The 20,191-nt window shown below is 48.0% G+C and overlaps 1 protein-coding gene across 2 annotated transcripts in view; it reads left to right on the forward strand.

Moving 5' to 3' along the window:
- The first annotated feature begins 1,102 nt into the window (after window positions 1-1,102).
- The window catches only part of LOC147417761 (3beta-hydroxysteroid-dehydrogenase/decarboxylase-like), a 67,550-nt gene continuing 48,461 nt past the window's right edge, over window positions 1,103-20,191 (forward strand). The window contains exon 1 of one of the 2 annotated variants that reach the window (XM_086507587.1): window positions 1,103-1,388. In XM_086507587.1, the coding sequence (XP_086363713.1) occupies window positions 1,127-1,388 (262 nt within the window). In that variant the 5' untranslated portion in view covers window positions 1,103-1,126. The remainder of the gene's footprint in view (window positions 1,389-20,191) is intronic. The other variant, XM_086507586.1, reaches the window with a different exon arrangement.

Raw genomic sequence — 20,191 nt, forward strand, 5'->3', positions numbered from 1 at the left:
AAATTCATGGTGAGATTGACCCATGCATTTGCTATCTGGCAAAGCTTTGTTTGACCCTATGTGATGTGTGTGTTTGGAAGTACACACACACACACACACACACACACACACACACACACACACACACACACAGAAGAAGAAGAAGAAGAAGAAGAATTTTGATGTTGTAGGTACAATCCCAAGAGACCTCAAAGATCTATCCAACGAGTCTTGAACTCAAGACGTGATGTGTGTGTGTGTGTGTGTGTGTGAGAGAGAGAGAGAGAGAGAGAGAGAGAGAGAGAGAGAGAGAGAGAGAGAGAGAGAGAGAGAGAGAGAGAGAGAGAGAGAGAGAGGAAGAAGAATTTTGATGTTGTAGGTACAATCCCAAGAGACCTCAAAGATCTATCCAACGAGTCTTGAACTCAAGACGTGATGTGTGTGTGTGTGTGTGTGTGTGTGAGAGAGAGAGAGAGAGAGAGAGAGAGAGAGAGAGAGAGAGAGAGAGAGAGAGAGAGATCAACTCAAACAAAATATTTTCAAACATCCACAATCTACAACTCTCACCTTTTACTTTCCTTTTAATTTAGACCACATTGTGTAGCAAACAATTTACACACAGTCTGACCATCTGACCATGGCATCATTAATTTAATGCTCCCATTATGGTAAAATATGATTCCAACAATTCAAACTCCACTTTATGCTCCACCAATGTTCATTTGGGGACTCCCACATGCTTTTGGGGGGGGGAGGGGGGGGGGGTGTTATGTGTCTATTCAAAAGGGAAAATAACGATTACCCGAAAGTACCTTTAGGCCAAGTTTATAGCTTGAGCAGGCTATCACATCATTAGTTTCTTGGGCCCATCATGGTAAATCTGTCTCCAACTCCTCAAACTCCTCTTTATGCTTCACCAATGTTCATTGAACCCAAGTTCAAACCCCCCGTGAAAGTTGTGGCATCCACTGTGTAAGCTAAACTCCTCTTAATGCTTCACCAATGTTCATTGAACCCAAGTTCAAACCCCCCAACGCGATAGTTGTGGCATCCAGTGTGTAAGCTACAGCTGCCTTACGAGTGTGGTGTAACGACCTTTTTTTTTTCCCCTAAATTTGTCTGTACACCTGCAATATAGGAAAGTACTATGATCGACTCTGGACATAGAGGGAGAAAGATGGGCGAAGGGAGGGTGTGCGTGGTGACGGGAGGTCGAGGCTTTGCTGCCCGGCATTTGGTTTTGCAGTTACTGAGGAGCGAGCAATGGCTGGTCGTGCGGATCTTGGATCTCGCTCCCCACGTCTCCCTGGATTCTCATGAACAATCGGGCCTTCTTGCAGAGAGTTTCTCGTCTGGAAAAGCGCTTTATGTTTCTGTGGACCTTCGTGATGGCTCACAGGTTCTTCAAGGTGTGTGTGTGTGTGTGTGTGTGAGAGAGAGAGAGAGAGAGAGAGAGAGAGAGAGAGAGAGAGAGAGAGAGAATTGGATGTATCCAATGTTCTTTTATGCTTTCCGGTCCCAAAGCAAAGAGAAAGCAAGGCTGCGGGTGCCCAATTGCATTAAACAAAGAGAAATTTTACCATGGCCTGCTCAACATGATGTTTATAAGGTATGGAGAGAGAAGGAAGAAAGAAAGACAGATTTTATCAATTTCTTATAGAGACCAAAGAGAGCTCGTCTTGGAGAGGCCAAAGAGAACTCGTCCGTGAGACCAAACCATGTACTAGGTGTCAGTGTCATCTAGGTGACATAAGTTACAACAACATAACATAGTCTCCGTTGGGATGTAGCCGTGTCAGAGACTCTAGATGGATATGTGTATGGTATACAAGGCATAAAGGCTGGATGAAGCTCTGCTGAATATGGTGTTCAATGTCAATCTATATGCTTAGGAGAGTATAACTTTATTAAAAGTCAATCCTAGTCGTTTCCATCTTGTGGTAATGGGTTGTATAGTGTACGTAGGGATGCCCTCTTAAGGACTTGTATGGTTTTTGCCAGGAAGTTGTCCTCATTTGCCATCTCTCTTCAAGTTGTCTTGTGTCTTGCTCTATTGTCTTGTATCGGCCTCGTATGCTTGTCTAATGATATCATTTGGCAAAGTTGTTTGTCTCGCACATATTTCAGTTGCATGGGATGCCTACATCTCTGTTTCGGATAGAGATCCCTGATTTACTAGTTTGTTTTGGAGAGCAGTGTGTGAGAATGTGGGTAATACGCTCAAATTCTCGTCTTCATTCCATCCACATACCTGCCACATGGCACAGCTTGTGCAAAACACGGAATTTTCGTACAGCGTGCAACACCAGCATCCGTACGATCTGGCGCGTCAGCATGTCAATGCGATTTATGGAACCCTCTTTTAGAGTGCATGCTTCTGGTCTTTAGGGTTTTAGTCCCCTTGGTCGGGGTGCCATAAGTTGGTACAACTTTGAGCTTCAAGTTCTTTAATTTAGGCCTCTCGGCTAGGCTCTGTAAGTTGGTAAGACTTTATGTGCATCTTTCACTAGAGGTTAGACCTCCCTCTGTCCGGAGTTCGTCCAGTCGGCCATGCCATGTGATCACTTTGTGACATACTCCCCTTTTGAAAGAATTGTAATTGCCCTCGATTACGCCTGCAAAATCAAACATAAGCCAGAAACCAGTTCAATAGATATTGGCTGAAACCGGCCCGTGGGGCGGTAGGCTTTGTCTTTCACCCGAAGTTCTTTACTTTACTTTAGACACACAGAGAAAGAGAGTACTTTGCAAAGGTAACCTGCGATGGGAATTAACACCTAAGCGCACACACGGCGAATGCTCTGAGCAGACGCCGACAACGCGTAGGCCTCAAAATTGGCGGCCCTTTCGGTATTTCTTTATTTTTTAAGAGGGTAAATTACAGAGAAGAGTCTTGGGAATCCTTTAACTGTATCCAGCTAGATACCACCCGTTCTGGCAAAATTTCGGCAGCATAACAGCCTCAAAACGTGCCCCGAACCTATTCCCCTACGGGAACTCACTTCCACTGACATAAACCCTCTGATTCCTGCCCAAAAACAGTAAATTCAGCACGCTGTATTTACTGGTTTTTGCCCTGTTTTCAGCCCTAAACAGTTCCTGAATTGCCCTCTAGCAGTGGGGCACTATTCCCAGGGTTCTGTCATACGTATGGCTAAAAAACAGTCAAAATACAGCGCATAACCAGCGCTGAAATCGCACATGTACGGTGAGGTTATCACCCTCACCGGTGTGTGCTTTTGGAGCAACAGGCAGCTACTCTTGTTCCTGCTCAAGGAGGCTCTTGCCTCAACAAAAACGCATGTAACCACACAGCTGTACATGAGTCAAATAAAGAGCCCTCTTGTGGGGCATCACATTACTGCTCGTAGGGAAGAGAGAGCAATGTGGGGTGTGCAGGACATGACTTCACCACATTGTACATAAGAGGGAAAGCTTGCAGTCAATAGCTCTTAACCTGTGGCAAAATCCTTTAAAGGAGCTCTCCCAGCTTAGATTTTAGCGCTACCTCCTTCTGCATGAGAGAAGTGCACCAAAATGTGCCACTTGGCACGTTTACAAGCAATTTCCCGTTTCGGGGTTGCCGCTTAAAAATCTCCCGACTGGTGGCCCAGTCGACTTTGCGGCAAAGTTCTAAAATGTTTTGAACAGATTTCATAGCCCAAAATAGCAATTTCCTAATTTTTAGGAGATGCTTCCGTTGGGCTCCCGCTGGTCTTCTGACCATCTATCCCCATTGGGACCACATCCAAAAATGCAATGTGGCCCAATTGTCGGGTACTTTCTTTTGGTGACCCATCTTGACTTTGTGCCTTTATTGAGTTCACTTCCTAGTATCCACCCACTTGCTAAGTGCGACGGGGGGACCTACATGATCTTTAACTGAGCCTAGACATCCTCTTACTATACAAATTCCAGTGCTGACCAACTTCTCGTCTGCGGGTGAAACTACCGTTCACATTGGCCATACAATGTCCGACCATTTGCAACTTCAAAAAGAGGGTCTCAAAAATCATTGGAAGGAAACCAACAACTAAGGTTAGCAGTTGCCGCGTCCTCGTGACATAGATTCTAAGCACTGACGCACTAGACAAACACATATTCAGCACTTGCACAAAGACGACAGTCACTGAACATTCAAATACATCATACAAAGTCCATCAAGATAGTGGATAGTGATCTATCCGCAACGTGTTTAGCAATCACACCTAGATCTATCCCAGATCTCCACAGATGTCTCGATTGACTAATTCTTATTGCTATCATGTCCATCTCATCTGGAATCACAAGACCGAAATGTGCAGTCATTTTGTCTTTCAATCATGCACTCAAAACACTACTCACATGAGAGAGCACGTATATATCAGATTTATTTCGGGGGTTGCAGTTCTCGTCCTCATTCCACCTGAAGACAGATGGGCAATTTGAGATAGCCAATTCAATGGTTTTGAATTTGTTGAAGTCTTATTTTTTTTTGGATGAGAAGATTTAATGGGAAAAGTTTTTGCGCTTGGTAGAGTTTTCCTACAACAACACACGGGGAAGGTGCCATTTGAAGTATTTGAGGGTGGTAAGAAGGTTCTTCAATTTCTAAGCACCTAAGACAAGATTCTTTTGAAGTAGATTTTCGAAACAAAGTCTAGAAGGCATGCAAGGCCATCTAGCCGTTCAAAGGAGGAGAGCTCGTCCTCTTTTGACAAGGACCAGTTAAACAAAAAAACCAAGGAGTTCAAGGAAGGGAGTCAGGCCGTCAGGTTTCAGACGTTTTTGAGGCTACCAGGACACCCATCGAGCTTGAGTTTGTACAAGAGTTTGACGTTGCCTTCTCTGGAGAGCGGTTCTTAGAACATTCCAGGGAGCGAAAGGTGGCATCTTACTCGAAAGGAACGGTGCAGGCATGGTGTTCTACTTTGTTGTTATGCAGAGAAACACATGCGACGTAGTTAAAATTCTTTTTTTTTTTCACGTTAACTTGGATATTAGATGAATATTTGCTAGGGTCTTCGTTTCGGAAGATTACTTTGAAAGACCAGATTGAGCGGTTTTGCTGTGGTTTGCTAAAGAGATTCTAGACTATGCTTTAAACCAGAAGTCTGACTTCATTCAAAGACTTAGGGGACATGACTAAGCAACGATTTCGAATGCATGCTGGCTCATTGACTTATGCAACGGACAAGATAGTATCCACCTCAGCCTTTGGAGATGTGATTGTCCTATTCTGACGCGCTCGCTACTGCTGTCCCCCCCCCTCCCGCTGCCCCCCCCTCTCTTCGCGCTGCCCCACAAGCCACCCGCTGCCTCCTTTCGCGTTGCCCTCCCCCCCATCTCCCCCGCTCGCTGCCGCTTGTGCACCCGCACAATTCCCGACTGTTCTCCCCCCCCCCCCCCCCCCCCCCCCCCCCCTTCCTTTTTCCCCGAAGTCTCTTGCAAATTGGCTCCTGCAACACTGTCTTTTTGGGCAGTGCTCGGCGCTCGTCTGCAGTTTTCTCTCCTCCGCCCGTTTTTCCGCCACAGCAGTAGACACAGATGGAGGCTCCAGCTTCGCCACAGAGGGACTCGCCCGAAGCCCCCTCGCCCGACCCCGCTGAGCCCATCATTCGACTTGCTCTTTCGCCAAAACAGAGCAAGCGAGCCTTGCCGCAGAGGTAGAGCGATTGCAGGCGACTTCTGTCATCTGCAAGATTCTCGGCACCCGACCTAGCAGAGGAGAGCTGCGTGACCTTCTCCAGGCCCGCCTTCTCGCAGAGGTGGGCAAGATCTTGGATGTAGAGATATTCAAATGTGTTGCTAAATTGGCTTTATCTGATAGAAAAAGAATTCTAAATGAATTACTGGATTTATAAGTGAGAGGGTTTTCTCGCTTGGAACATCAAGGAAAAATAATTCTAAATGAATTATTGGAATTTTAAGTGAGGGCTTTTCTCACTGGAGACATCCGAGTACAGAGTATTCCTAGTGCGTCATTCAAAGTAATGACGGGAGCACTGAGAACGGGAATATCTGTAAGGCCACCAGGAACGGGTACTTCTGATGCGTCACATCGGATGGGTGACAGGGAGCATCGGAAAGAAGTATCCGACTATCCGGGAATGGACATCTTTGATGCGTCATAGGATGGGTGACATAGAGCATCGTGAAGGAGATTGTACCGTAAGTTCGGTAGGAAAGGACTAGGCGATGGGTATTCCTGATGCGTCACAAGGTGGGTGACGGGTGCATCGAAAAGGGAATATCCATAGTCGGGAGGAAATTCCGAACTGTGTTAGAATTGTGCACAAGGAAAAGCAAGCACTTGAATGAAGATGGGTTCAGAGGAAACTTTGAGGAAAAACAGATGCTTTCTGAGAAAGCGGGATTGCTTTTCGGGAAAGCAGATGCTTTCCCGCGAGGAAGTTTATATTTGCATTGTAATTGTGCGTGTGATTGCCTGGGAAGTGCTGTGAAAGCATTGTTTTTAACTTATAAGGTTTTATTGAGTTTTTGGGCAAGTTCAGACTATTTTTAAAATACGCCGGCCGCCCATTTAATAAGTGGGCAGCCATCTGATAAATAAGGCAACAGATCAGCCAGCGTTTTCTCTCTCTCTTTTTCTGGCAGAACGGAAAAAAAAAATGAAAAAAAAAAACCGGCCGCGATCTCTACGCGAGCAGCTATACGTGCCCGTGGCTAGGAACTATAAAAGCATCACATGCCCTCACTCAGAGAGAGGATCAGTTTTTACAAGAAGGAGACGCTGCTGCAAAGTTCACCCGCAAAGAAGACGTTTGCCGGTGATGCCCATGGCTGTTCCAAGTGTACCCGATGTCGCCAAGACATAGTGCGTGAGTTCCCTCGCGAAGAAGTGCCTACGGAGCGTGTTTCCATCGTGACAAGCTGCTGTTTTTCTCTGTTTCCAGCCCATAAACGTCGTAGACGGGGCTGATTTACGAGAAGGAACCCGAGAACACACCTCTTTTGTGTGTAGGATTGGAAGAGAGGAATTTTCTATGGAGAGATCTCTTCCGGGGAATTGCTTTTCGAGAACGGAGTTGCGTTTCGAGCGTCAAGACTTTGAAGGTAACGATTTTCATGTTATGAACTCTGAGTATTTGTTTGCAGGTGTACTTCCTCTTAGTGAGGGAGTAGGAGCAAAGGAAGGCATGAGCCTCTGCAGGAGAAAAGCGCTCTGAGGAACTAGAGCCAGATCAGCCCAAGGGTTTCGTACCCGAGTTTGGGAAGTAGATCCACGGATCGGAGAGAGGTAGTCTCTCAAGTTGTGACCCGGAAGTTGGGATTCCCAAGTAAGGACTTCGTGTCCGGGAAAGCAGAGTTGTTCTGCGGGAAGAGGACTCTGGAAAGAGAGTTGGAAAAGAGTTGCAGGGATGCCATGCCCTGAGTCTGGAAGGTGAGATCCAGAGGCGAGAACCTTGACTCTCGAGGAATTGGAATAAGGAACGAAAGTTCCTTGGAATAGGGTTTTGCCCTAGGAATCGGAAGCTGAGGCTTCCGGGAACCATTAAGTTTTATTCTAGAACGAACGTGGTAATATGTTCGGTTCAAGTGCTTGTATAGACTTCTCCCTAGTAATAAAGATACTATTACGGGGGGGAGCCAGCCCATCTTCTGGTCCCCAGTACTGTGTTTATCTTCTCACTCTCTATCTCTCTCTCTATTTATTTCTCTCTATATCCTCTGGCTTCAGTAATAAGTGATAAATCCTATTTATCCGAATGTATTTTATATTGTTATGCGCTCCCGTTTGTGACAGTGGTATCAGAGCATGGTCTCCTCTCTTTCTCTGTAAAGGAGGACGACTCTGGGAAGATACGGGAAGAAGCCATGACAAGCCAAGAGAGAAGTAAGCAGGCGGAAACCTAAGTCTTGCAAGAAAAGCTCGCAGAGTTGGAAAAAAATTTCTCTCTGCAAGAAGTCGACACAAGACTTGGGATTCTCTGAGAAGGCGACAAGAGCATGATGCTCAAGAACCTAGAGAATCCAAGGAGCGGAATGCTCGAGATCCTTCAGAATCCAGAAAATATCCATGAACGTCAATCCAGAACTATAGCCATGAAATCCCGTCATTTCGGGAAGGATATGATTAAGGTCTCTAGGAACACTCCAGTGTTCCTAGGTCTCTAGACCTAGGAACACTCCAGTGACCAGTCAAGTTTGATACTTTTGACGGAAGGGAAGATGTCCTGAAAGCTACTGCTTTCATTCGACAGTTTGAAGTTGCCTTTGCAAACGGCAATTTCTGAGAAGCGTCGAAGGTGAGGCATGTGACCAAACACCTCAAGGGGATTGCAAGTACTTGGTGGTATACCAAAGCACTGCAAGGAACTTATAACAAGACTTGGATTCAATTCAAGGCTGAATTTTCGGACAAAATTTTTTTCCTCTACACTTTGAGGAAGGCATCCAAGAAGATTGGGATGGGTTTGCCCAATAGGAACACGAGTGAGTCAAAGCAAGTAGTGGTTCACTCTTGCCAAGGTAGCTCCACTCTCGATCCTCTCTGAGGAAGGAAAGATGAAGAAATTCAACAAAGGACTTTTGCCCGAATTTTGTAGACTATTTGCAAAATACTTTGCAGCAGATGGTAGAGTCAGCAATAAAAGCTGAAAGTGTACACCTTAGTGTACATAGAATCCAATCCCCGTGGTGGGACGGGAAACATTGAACACAGAAAGTTTGGAGTAAGGGAATTAAATCTAACTCCTGAGTTCTTGAATAGAAGACCCTTGAACTTTAAGTGAGAGGGCAGGTTTTTAATCAAAGTTACATCTATGAGGAAATCATAAAGTGCATTATGCTTGTTTGCTCTTTTGCACGAGGTATGGTTGTGTCTAACCAGGACAATCACTCTCGAGTGTTTATGAGAGTAAGGTTGAGTCAGAACATTGTTTATACGATGAACTGCTTTGCTTAACCATCCGGAAGGTCCATGATTGATCTGGTATTCGGTAGTTCTCCAACAAATTACCTGCTATTGCGGGTAGGAAATTATGAAGGAACCATTCTGAGTTTTCAAGCAAAGAAAAGCTTTCATGAAGCTTGAGTACTCTTTAAGCCCACACCCCCTACCCGGTAAGGGAAGATATGGTAGTGCTTTTTGCACAAGTGAATGAACACTCTCTTTACGAGGGAAGGAACAAGCGACTACGGCCTGTGCTTGAGGAATCCAAGGATTAAAATCCTAGATTATTTGATGGGCGGGTTTTGCTCTAAGATCGAGCCAAGTGATCGTCAAGTTGAGCGTCTTCGCGCTAAGGATCTTACGAAGGGAAGGTCATTTCCCAGGTTCACCAAAACTCTAACACAACTTAAGAATTATGTACACCTTTGGGTACATGGATAACACACAAAGATACAGACCTATGCCAAGGTGGGTCATCTACCAGTTGAATTTTTTTTCTGCTAAACGGAATGAGATGAACCAACTTCCTTTTCAGGAACTCGACGGGAGTTTGGTATACTCTCTTGAGCGCCTTTTTATGCGCAAGGATATTCCAACACGAGAATCTCTATTTGAGATGTGTTCGGTAGAAGGATTCTCTACGGAGAAGTGCTTTTACCATTATAGTAGCAACTTTTGGTTGCGGTATATGTTTCTCCATGAGAAGGTCAAGTAGCATTTACACGCTGTTGGAATAAATTCGAACTGTTATGTTCGTAAGAATATAGTTCGCCAACCGTTTCAAAATGGTAAGAATTACATATGGGAGAACATCCCTGAGATTCAAAGAGGGTTCGCTCTATTGTGAACCGGGTTTGAAAGTACGTTCAAAAAATTCTATGGCTAGAATCCTATCTGCCTGAGATTTTGCAGATCGTCATTGATGCTCGCAAGGTGAATCATTTTTTATGATTTTGTAAGGAAGAGACGCTAATGGGCGTCGGGAAATCACTGCTGGTGGTAATAACTCGCAGGAGGAAACGATTGGAAGGAAGTGCTGTCGTGCACAAGGAATCTTCGGACTGGAACCGTCCGCCTACGTTGAGTGACGGCTTGGAACAAGAACCTTCTTTAAGGTGATCGCAAATTGTGGAAGAAAGACGTCGAACTTAATGCTCTATGACTTGGGCATTCCCTATGTGGGAGGGTTTAATATAACAACGTAGGATTATGCGCAAGGACAAATACCTAGATTGATTTCTAGGAAGATTATTCTTCTCGAATTTGAGAAGACAGAATCAAGTTAACAGAGTTTTAGATAAGGAAACTTTGGATCAGAACAATTGGCCTACCCAAAGCAAAGGCCCGGAATAAGAACTTACTTTGGTAGGATGACACACTTGTTCTGCCATAGGAAGATTCACATGAGCTTAATGCTCTCGACATGCCCTATGCGGGAGGACACAAGAGGTTTAATATCCTCAGGACTAATAGCGCAAGGACATAGACCTAGATTGATTTCTAGGAGGTTTATTCTTCTCGGAATTGAGAAGGTGGAATTGAGTTAACAGATTCTCGGATGAGGAAACTTCCAATCTGTTGGAAAGATGCGAATGACGAGTTCTTACATGGCTCATAAGTTTGATAATTGGTGAAGGATATCCTTGAGGTACTAGAGGAAGGACATGAACCGGTAAGGTAAGTATTGAATTATTGAATTTTTGAATTTCTGTTTAAATTAATTTTAAAGTTCTCTTTTGAGAAAGAACTAGCTCAACTCACCATTGAGCAAGATTTGAAATCTTTCCAGTTTCTCCCCGGCAGTTCAGTTGGACCTCTACAGTTGAGGACAACTGTTTATAAGTGAGAGGGATGTTGCTAAATTGGATTTATCTGACAGAAAAAGAATTCTAAATGAATTACTGGATTTATAAGTGAGAGGGTTTTCTCGCTTGGAACATCAAGGAAAAATAATTCTAAATGAATTATTGGAATTTTAAGTGAGGGCTTTTCTCACTGGAGACATCCGAGTACAGAGTATTCCTAGTGCGTCATTCAAAGTAATGACGGGAGCACTGAGAACGGGAATATCTGTAAGGCCACCAGGAACGAGTACTTCTGATGCGTCACATCGGAAAGAAGTATCCGACCATCCGGGAACGGACATCTCTGATGCGTCATAGGATGGGTGACATAGAGTATCGTGAAGGAGATTGTACCGTAAGTTCGGTAGGAAAGGACTAGGTGATGGGTATTCCTGATGCGTCACAAGGTGGGTGACGGGTGCATCGGAAAGGGAATATCCATAGTCGGGAGGAAATTCCGAACTGTGTTAGAATTGTGCACAAGGAAAAGCAAGCACTTGAATGAAGATGGGTTCAGAGAAAACTTTGAGGAAAAACAGATGCTTTCTGAGAAAGCGGGATTGCTTTTCGGGAAAGCAGATGCTTTCCCGCGAGGAAGTTTATGTTTGCATTGCAATTGTGCGTGTGATTGCATCCAGGGACGCCTGGGAAGTGCTCTGAAAGCATTGTTTTTAACTTATAAGGTTTTATTGAGTTTTTGGGCAGGTTCACACTATTTTTAAAATACGCTGGCTGCCCATTTAATAAGTGGGCAGCCATCTGATAAATAAGGCAACAGATCAGCCAGCGTTTTCTCTCTCTCTTTTTCTGGCAGAACGGAAAAAAAAAAGGAAAAAAAAAACCGGCCGTGATCTCTACGCGAGTAGCTATACGTGCCCGTGGCTAGGAACTATAAAAGCATCACATGCCCTCACTCAGAGAGAGGATCAGTTTTTACAAGAAGGAGATGCTGCTGCAAAGTTCACCCGCAAAGAAGACGTTTGCCGGTGATGCCCATGGCTGTTCCAAGTGTACCCGATGTCGCCAAGACATAGTGCGTGAGTTCCCTCGCGAAGAAGTGCCTACGGAGCGTGTTTCCATCGTGACAAGCTGCTGTTTTTCTCTGTTTCCAGCCCATAAACGTCGTAGACGGGGCTGATTTACGAGAAGGAACCCGAGAACACACCTCTTTTGTGTGTAGGATTGGAAGAGAGGAATTTTCTATGGAGAGATCTCTTCCGGGGAATTGCTTTTCGAGAACGGAGTTGCGTTTCGAGCGTCAAGACTTTGAAGGTAACGATTTTCATGTTATGAACTCTGAGTATTTGTTTGCAGGTGTACTTCCTCTTAGTGAGGGAGTAGGAGCAAAGGAAGGCATGAGCCTCTGCAGGAGAAAAGCGCTCTGAGGAACTAGAGCCAGATCAGCCCAAGGGTTTCGTACCCGAGTTTGGGAAGTAGATCCACGGATCGGAGAGAGGTAGTCTCTCAAGTTGTGACCCGGAAGTTGGGATTCCCAAGTAAGGACTTCGTGTCCGGGAAAGCAGAGTTGTTCTGCGGGAAGAGAACTCTGGAAAGAGAGTTGGAAAAGAGTTGCAGGGATGCCATGCCCTGAGTCTGGAAGGTGAGATCCAGAGGCGAGAACCTTGATTCTCGAGGAATTGGAATAAGGAACGAAAGTTCCTTGGAATAGGGTTTTGCCCTAGGAATCGGAAGCTGAGGCTTCCGGGAACCATCAAGTCTTATTCTAGAACGAACGTGGTAATACTTTCGGTTCAAGTGCTTGTATAGACTTCTCCCTAGTAATAAAGATACTATTACGGGGGGGGGACCAGCCCATCTTCTGGTCCCCAGTACCGTGTCGATCTTCTCACTCGCTATCTCTCTCTCTATTTATTTCTCTCTATATCCTTTGGCTTCAGTAATAAGTGATAAATCCTATTTATCCGAATGTATTTTATATTGTTGTGCGCTCCCGTTTGTGACAGGATGAGGTTACTATCAGATCGAGTTTGAGACCTCCGAGATGGTGTCCAAGGTCATCGCCATGAGGCCACTGACCATCTGAGTAGCACGTATCCACTTTCGACAATGGAGACATGGCTTCAACCCTACTTCGGATGTTTAGTAGAGGAGGCAGACATCCCCATCTCTGTTTGCTTTCTGGGTTTGCGAAGGGAGTTCTTACCACTTTTGTCCAGGATCGGCTCAGCCATTGGGCCTGTCTTGGAGACACCTCGCACGGCAGCCTCAGTAGCTGCCAAGGCGGCTGACATTCCCTCAGGTCGCGTTTTGGTCAGAGACACTCACACGCTCCCGAAGGTTATTCTTCTGCCTCGGGTGAGTGGGGGTTGGTTCAGACAGAGTGTGGAGTATTCGAGCCTCCCAAACCAGTGCTTCATTTGTCGACAGATGGGTCATCTAGCGAAGGCCTGTCAACGGAGGAGGCCTCGACCTACACCACAGCCTCAGCCCCAGCCTGCAAGGGCTGGCCAACAGACACAGACAGAGACACAGGGCACACATGCAGAGCCACCCTCTGAGCCTGGGGCTCCAGCGGAGGAGGGATGGTGACAGGTCCGTGGTAGACGACGACAGGGGCCACAGCGTTAGCTTGGCTCTCAGAGTGGTCCTCAGGCGCCTACTCAGCAGCAGTGTGTTCCCACGGGGAACCGCTTTGGTCCTCTTGAGTAGGATGAGGTCCTTGCTCCAGCCCCCACCCCAGCTTCACCCTCGACAACCCCTCCCCCCCTAGAGTTCCCCCCCTCTTCCTCATCCTTCCCCCCGCCTCCTGCTCCCGCCGCCTCTTACCCCCGCCCCTCTACCTCTGCCGCTCCCTCCCGTTCCTCTTCTCCACTGCTCCCCCCAACTCCTCCCCTCCCTCCTGCTCCAGTTCCACAGTCGACCCAGGGGACAAGGCCTTCTCCGGCGGCTAGGAGACCTCTTGGCAGCGCCTTTGCCACGAGTCACTTAGCGAGAGAGGGACAGCCTTTCTTGTGACCCCCTCTGCAGGTACATACATCTTCCCTTGCAGCTATCCCTCGTGGTCTGACGAGCATTGACATCCGGCGCCGATGAGACTTCTTCGACTACGGCTTTACTCGTTTTCTCGGCGACCCCTCAACAGACTATGAGGCAGCCTGCTTCAGGGTCCATGTTCTGTTCCTTGCCGCTAGGGGGACAAAGGCCTTGGACTTAGCAGTTGGCTTCTCCTTCCCCCTTTGCGGTAGGGACCAGATAGAGTGGACTCTCGACTCAGTGTTGGGATGGTTGCACACACAGGGACTAGAGTTCTCTCACCACATGGGAGAGCTAGGAGTTACAGACATGCTCCAGACTTTGTGGCCATTGGCCAAGTTTGCGGTGACACCTCCAGACTCTGTAGGATGTAGACACGTTGTGGTTTACTTCTTTGCCGATACACAGTGCTTGCCATGCTATGTATACATTCATGAGGATCCCTGGACAGAGAAGGTTGCTTTACGTACGGCTCGCTCTGCTTGGGCTTGGGCCAGACACTCATTGCAGTCACGCCTATCTAGAGGACGCTCGGATGCGGATTACTCCCCATCCAAGCCAGCCTCGAAGATAGCCTGTCTAGCTGCTGCGGCAGCATCTGTTCTCTCTCGCTCCCCATGAGGATCGTCTCATGGAACGTGCAGGGACTAGGTGGGCCTCAGTTTCAGCGTCAACGGGGCTGACTGCGTCAGGAGCTTCAACGCTGCCCTTGTGGGAGGAGAGATCGATCTCCTTATGCTTCAGGAGCACCATTTGTGTGAGAGCCGCATTAGACGTTGTGGTCAGCTCTTGTGTGGACGATATGATACTTTTTGGTTTGTTGCTTTTGGACCTGGAGGCATCCAGGGTGGGGTATGTATGACTATTGCGGACTCTTTGCAGCAGGCCATTGTTGGTAGAGGGATTATTGTGCCAGGCAGGGCTCAGTGGATTACTATGCAGGTTCAGGGTGGCCTAGTGGGTTTCCTGAACATCTATGCACCCAATGTGGCGAGTGCTCGTGCAAAGTTTTGGTCACAGATAGTTGAGTCTCTGCTGTAGGCAGAACACTGGTGCATAGGAGGGGACTTCAACATGTTGGAGGACCCTTCTGACAGGATTGGTGGTAGCCATGCTACTGTGCATGGAGTTGAGCTGGCAGCTTGGGAGAGGTTTTGTATGACTGAGGGTTTCGGATGTTTGACAGCACTCTGGTTTTGTGAGGCCCCCAGACAGCCTTGCCTTCTCTTGATCAGACCGCAGAGTGGGAGGAGTGAATCTATCGCGGATAGATCGCTTCTACACTAGTGACCACTTCAGTGACTTGGGAGGGACAGTGGGCATTCTGGCAGGGACCTCCTTCTCGGACCATGCACTAGTGATCCTCACAGTGGCAGACAGGCAGAGGAGTGGGAGCACGCTACTTTGCATCCCAGAGAGGGTCTTGTTGGACTCAGCACTCAGAGAGCGGGTAGAGGCTCTCTGGGCAGAGAGCTTGGACAGGCAGGATTCTCCTGCTGTGACAGAGTGGCCTCAGGCCTAGCCCAGATTAGCCGCTTTTCTCTCCAGGAGTCTCTGGCTCGCCGAGTTGCAGCGCGAGAGGAGGAGCAGCGTCTCAGACGGGGCATTGCTTCGTTACAGAGGATGCAAGAGCAGCATCCATACAGTCCTTGGTTGGAGGAGCAGTACAACAGGCTCGACAGGAGCTTGCTAGCACAGAGGAGAGGCGGCATGAGTTTGCTTTTCACCGACATGCATCTCAGTGGACCGAGGTGGGCGATAGAGTGACTGGTGCTTTCTTTGAGGCAGTGGGACCTCGGCACTAGGTCAGTCAGTTGAGGAGGCCAGACGGGTCAGTTGCTTCTTAGCCCGAGGATATGTGTGCAGTTGCTACTGACTTTTACCGTGAGTTACTGTCTGCAGAGTCCCAGTCAGAGTGTCAGGATGCATGCAGGGAGCGGGTTTGGGCACGGATGCCTTGTCTTGTGACTGAGGAGATGCGTCAGAGGCTTGAGCTGCCACTTCAGCTTGAGGAGCTGCACAGAGCTCTTAGGGCCCTCCCCCGTGGTAGCTGTCCAGGTGAGGATGGGTCGACTCCCAGTTTTTTCTTGGAGTACTGGGACCTGCTTGGCCCAGATCTCTGTAGTGCTTTTCAATACATTTTACACACAGGAGTGATGCCTGACAGCATGAGTGAGGGCATGATCTACCTCATTCCCAAGGAGAGTGGCTCCTTGGATGAGATTCGACAGTGGTGCCCCATCACCATCCTCAACTCAGCCTACAAAATTCTTGCCAAAGCTTTGAGTTTGAGGATTCAACCACTTCTAGAGAGCCTTATACATGGGACTCAGACAGGTTTTGTCAAGGAACGCAGTATCCTTGACAACATCTTTACTTTTTGGGAGGCTTCTGCCCTGGCACGGCTCCGTGGTGAGGACCTCGTGATTCTTCTTCTCGATTTTGAGAAGGCATACGACAGAGTTGACTGGGACTTTCTAGAGGGCACTCTACGCAGGATGGGCTTCTCAGATGCTTGGATCAGAGGGGTGTCAGCTCTGTACAGACAGGCTCATAGTCAGGTACTCTTGGCAGGAGGTGGAGGTGATCGCTTCATGCTTACACGCTCGGTCAGACAGGGCTGTCCTCTTGCTCCCTTCCTCTTTCTGTTCTATGCGGAGGCGATGAGCAGGTTTTTGGTGTCGCAGCAGGTTGGTCTACGGGGCTTAGCACTCCCTATTCGGGGAGATGAGCTACTGGACGCTGAGTTTGCCGACAACTCAGCCTTGTACTTAGATGGCCAGGAGGCCAACCTTCACAGGTGTGAGCAGGCTCTGGAGACCTTCTGTTGTGCATTGGGCGCACTGATCAACTGGAGAAAGACAATGGCTTTCTCGGTTGGTAGTGCTCCTGTGCCTGATTGGATTGCAGGAGAGGGTTTTAGGTGGATTCCCCCAGGGCCTGCAGTTTGGTACTTGGGCTGTCAGGTGGGTTTGGACTTGTCTCCCGAGTAGCAGATGCTCCCCTTCTCCTGTCTATCAGGAGAGCACGACTCTCTTTGGCTGGGAGAGTAGTAGTTGCCAACTAGGTGTTGTTGGCGACTATGTGGTACATCACTTCTTGCTGGATCTTCTCGAGTTCTTGTATCAGCCAGGTAGAGAGGCTGATCAGGAACTTCCTTTGGTCAGGACGTGACACTCAGATAGCCCGAGCCAAAGTGGCTTGGCAGGTCATCACTCTTCCCTGTTCACAGGGAGGGCTTGGGATCATTGATCCAGCACAGCAGAGCAGAGCCCTTCTTGGGATGTTCATCGTCAGAGGACTTCTTCCAGGTGAGGAGCCCTGGAAGGAGTTCTTGCTACAACGGCTTCGTGCTAGGGTGCCTCAGGTAGGAGGCCCTTGGCAACCTTTGACCAGATGGATCTTTACAGAGATGCGCAGAGTTGGTTTGAGCAGGAGACTGGAGGACCGCTTCGCTGTGAGCTTGCTTTGATCTTGAGAGCTCTTGCGGCGTGGCCTGGAGCAGAGACAGCCTACGTGCACGGAGGAGCGCCTACGATAGCCCCTCGTCTGGAACCCCATGGTTAGAGAGAGGCGACTTGGTTGGTAGTCGGCCTCATGTTTCTTGGGGTCCCATCGCAGCGGGTCCAGTGCGCTCTTTAGGTGACTGGCTAGAGTTCACATGTTTGCCAGAGGAGGTGCAGGGTCTCCAGCTACAGGGCATGAGAGGGGTGCAGAGCATGTGCCAGGACATCTCAGAGTCAGTTCCAGCTGAGTGGCTCACGCCTCTCGAGCCAGTAGGACCCCGGTGGATGGGAGCCTTCACACGACTGGAGGTTCTCATCTCAGTCAGGGCGTGCTCAGAGACTGTTCCATCCTTTTTCTTCGAGCTCTAGGGTGGGGGACGCCTTCAACGAGTTGCAGTAGAGGCCCCGTAGGTGGCAGAGTGCTGTTTTCAGAGGATCCGACTAGTGGGCATCTGTGGGAGGACTTGTGTCATAGATCCTGACCCAGCAGCTCTTGAGATTGGACACTGGAGGCTGTGGGCTTGGGAGTGTTGTCCACTGGCACGAGTACAGTGGGATCTTGGTGAGTGGCTATGGAGGGATCCCTTCTCTTCTGCAGACCATCCAGGAGTCCCGTTCTTTCAGTACATTGTTTGTCTGGGATGTCACATACTAGCAGCACAGAGAGAGGCCCGCCCCGCTGCAGCACCTCATTGGTAGGAGGAGGGTCTCACAACTGAGTTCTTGACAGCATTTTGGGAGAGGTTGTGGGACTCCAGACAGCCGAGGCGAGTCACCTTGTTTCAGTGGCTGGTCGCACACAGAGCTACAGCAGTTGGGAGCTGGCTAGTGCATAGTAGTCTCTCGGCCGCATGTGCAGCTTGTGACCATCTTGTGGAGAGTCAGCGTCACTGTCTTTGGGACTGTCCCTCGGCCCAGCAGGTGTGGCTACGAGTTCTTCGGTTGATGCGTGCTCTCTCCACGACTCGACAGTACACTTAGGGAGCAGCGGCTTGGTCCATCCTCACGGGCCCGGCACTTCAGTTTGAGCTATCCTCCACCAGCAGGATGATAGTGATGCAGGAGGGGCGACCTACACTTCAGCCTGCTACTACAGAGCTTACTCCACAGGAGTGGTGCAGTGAGAGAGAGGAGTGTTGGGAGCTCATTAGTGGCCTGACACTCTGGTTCATCTGGCGGGCTCGTTGTTTCCGCATCTTTGAGGCTCGCCCTGTGCCACTAGTAGAGACTGTACGCGATTTTTGGCTAGAGCTGATCCACACTCAGAGGACAGCTCGAGGGACTATAGGGCAGCTCCGACCGCATGCGGGAGCGCAGAGAGGCTTTCCTTCGACTCTGGCGTCCTTGGCCTTTCTACACCATGGTCCAGGGTGTACTCCGATGGCACTACCGACCACCTGCGGGGCTTTTCCCTCCCCCCATTTCTTGATTTAGCCCCATTGTACATATGCTGGTTTTTTCATTGGGAGAGTCTCCCACCATGGTTGTTGTAGCCCTCTCTTGAAGAGGTGGTTGTAGCCCTATGGGCAGTTTCAGTAACTAATAGAAGGATCTTAAAAAAAAAAAAAAAAGGATAGTATCCACCTCAAAAAGGCAAGAGTCTGCCAGTGAAGAGAATGAATCAAGGGAACCAGATGATAGCTCATCACCGGATTTTGGAGAATTAGCGGGTTCCGACGAACTAAGGGAACGAGATGCAAATTCATCAAAGGATTCCAAAGAAAGAGGAATTAGATGATAGTGCGTCTCAGGATTCCGATGATCGACACTGACGTGTCAATGGAGAAAGAAAGCGAAAGACGCTACCTGCATGTCCCAAGGCACAAGAAAAGAAAGGAAAAAGGGAATCAGTTGTTAGATCAAAACATTTCCCAGACCTAGGATAAGATTTTTGAAGCAAATCATTATGATCTAGATCTGAATACTGCTTTTGCCAAGGTGCACGAGGCTCTTGAGAAGTCTCAAGCACGGCTTCAGAAGGCAGCCGAAAGATTCGACGTGATTTGCAGTTGAAAGAAAATGATTTGGGTGCTCTTACGGTTTGAGAAGCCATACCTTAGGAAACGAAAGAATGAGATGATGATCACTTTGGAGCAGTGATAGCTCTGAAATGAACCTGAAGTGAAATTGTTGGATTTGTGTCGTCTAGTGCGTCGGAACTTAGAGTTAGTGTCTGTTGAATTGGTTTATGGCCTCTGTCTGTTTTGCAGGCGTAATCGAGGGCGATTACAATTCTTTCAAGAGGGGTATGTCACAAAACGATGACGTGGCAATACTGCTCAGACAGACAGACAATATGAACAAATGACGTGGCAGTGTTGACGTGGTAGATGACGTGGCAACTGTACGACATGATGATGTGGCAACTGTACGGACGCTCGCAGATCACGCTGACAGCTTGCTGATGTGGTAGTACAAACGTCCGCAAATCATGTCGCAAATTGCACTCGCCACATGCTGACGTGGTTGAATTGTACCGAATTTCGTGATTCGTGCTGGCTGCTTTTTGGCAATTTTTGGAGCCAGTTGCTTTTGAAATTAAGATGCTTTTCGGATTAGTGCTTTAAGAACCAATTGCTTTTGAGTTCAACTGCTTTTGGGGCTCTGCTTTTGGCATCCCTTTGTAAGAATAAAAGAGCCCTAAGGGCCTCACTCTTCAAGGCATCTGGACGCAGAGCCTGAGAGCCGACGACCCGCGGGAGTTGTACTTTGCAATGATTAATGAAAAAATATATCGAAAGAGGCGTCAGTCTTTGGGGCCAATCTCTCTAGGCATGGAATTACGCCGGGCGATGTCGACTCTCTCTATTAAAGTGCAGTGATTATGAAGTTTCTATTCGTGTGTTGCTAATGATTTTTGGCTAGGAGTGTCCAAGCCCACAAATGGACCCTTTGAAAAGTGCTATGGGTCCATTGCCAAGAACAAAAAATGGCAAACTTTACATTCTAGTGGGTGGAAGCCCAAAGTGTGG

The sequence above is a fragment of the Adiantum capillus-veneris genome, chromosome 30 (assembly GCF_014529385.1).
Source record: "Adiantum capillus-veneris isolate H3 chromosome 30, ASM1452938v2, whole genome shotgun sequence".
NCBI lineage: Eukaryota > Viridiplantae > Streptophyta > Polypodiopsida > Polypodiales > Pteridaceae > Adiantum > Adiantum capillus-veneris.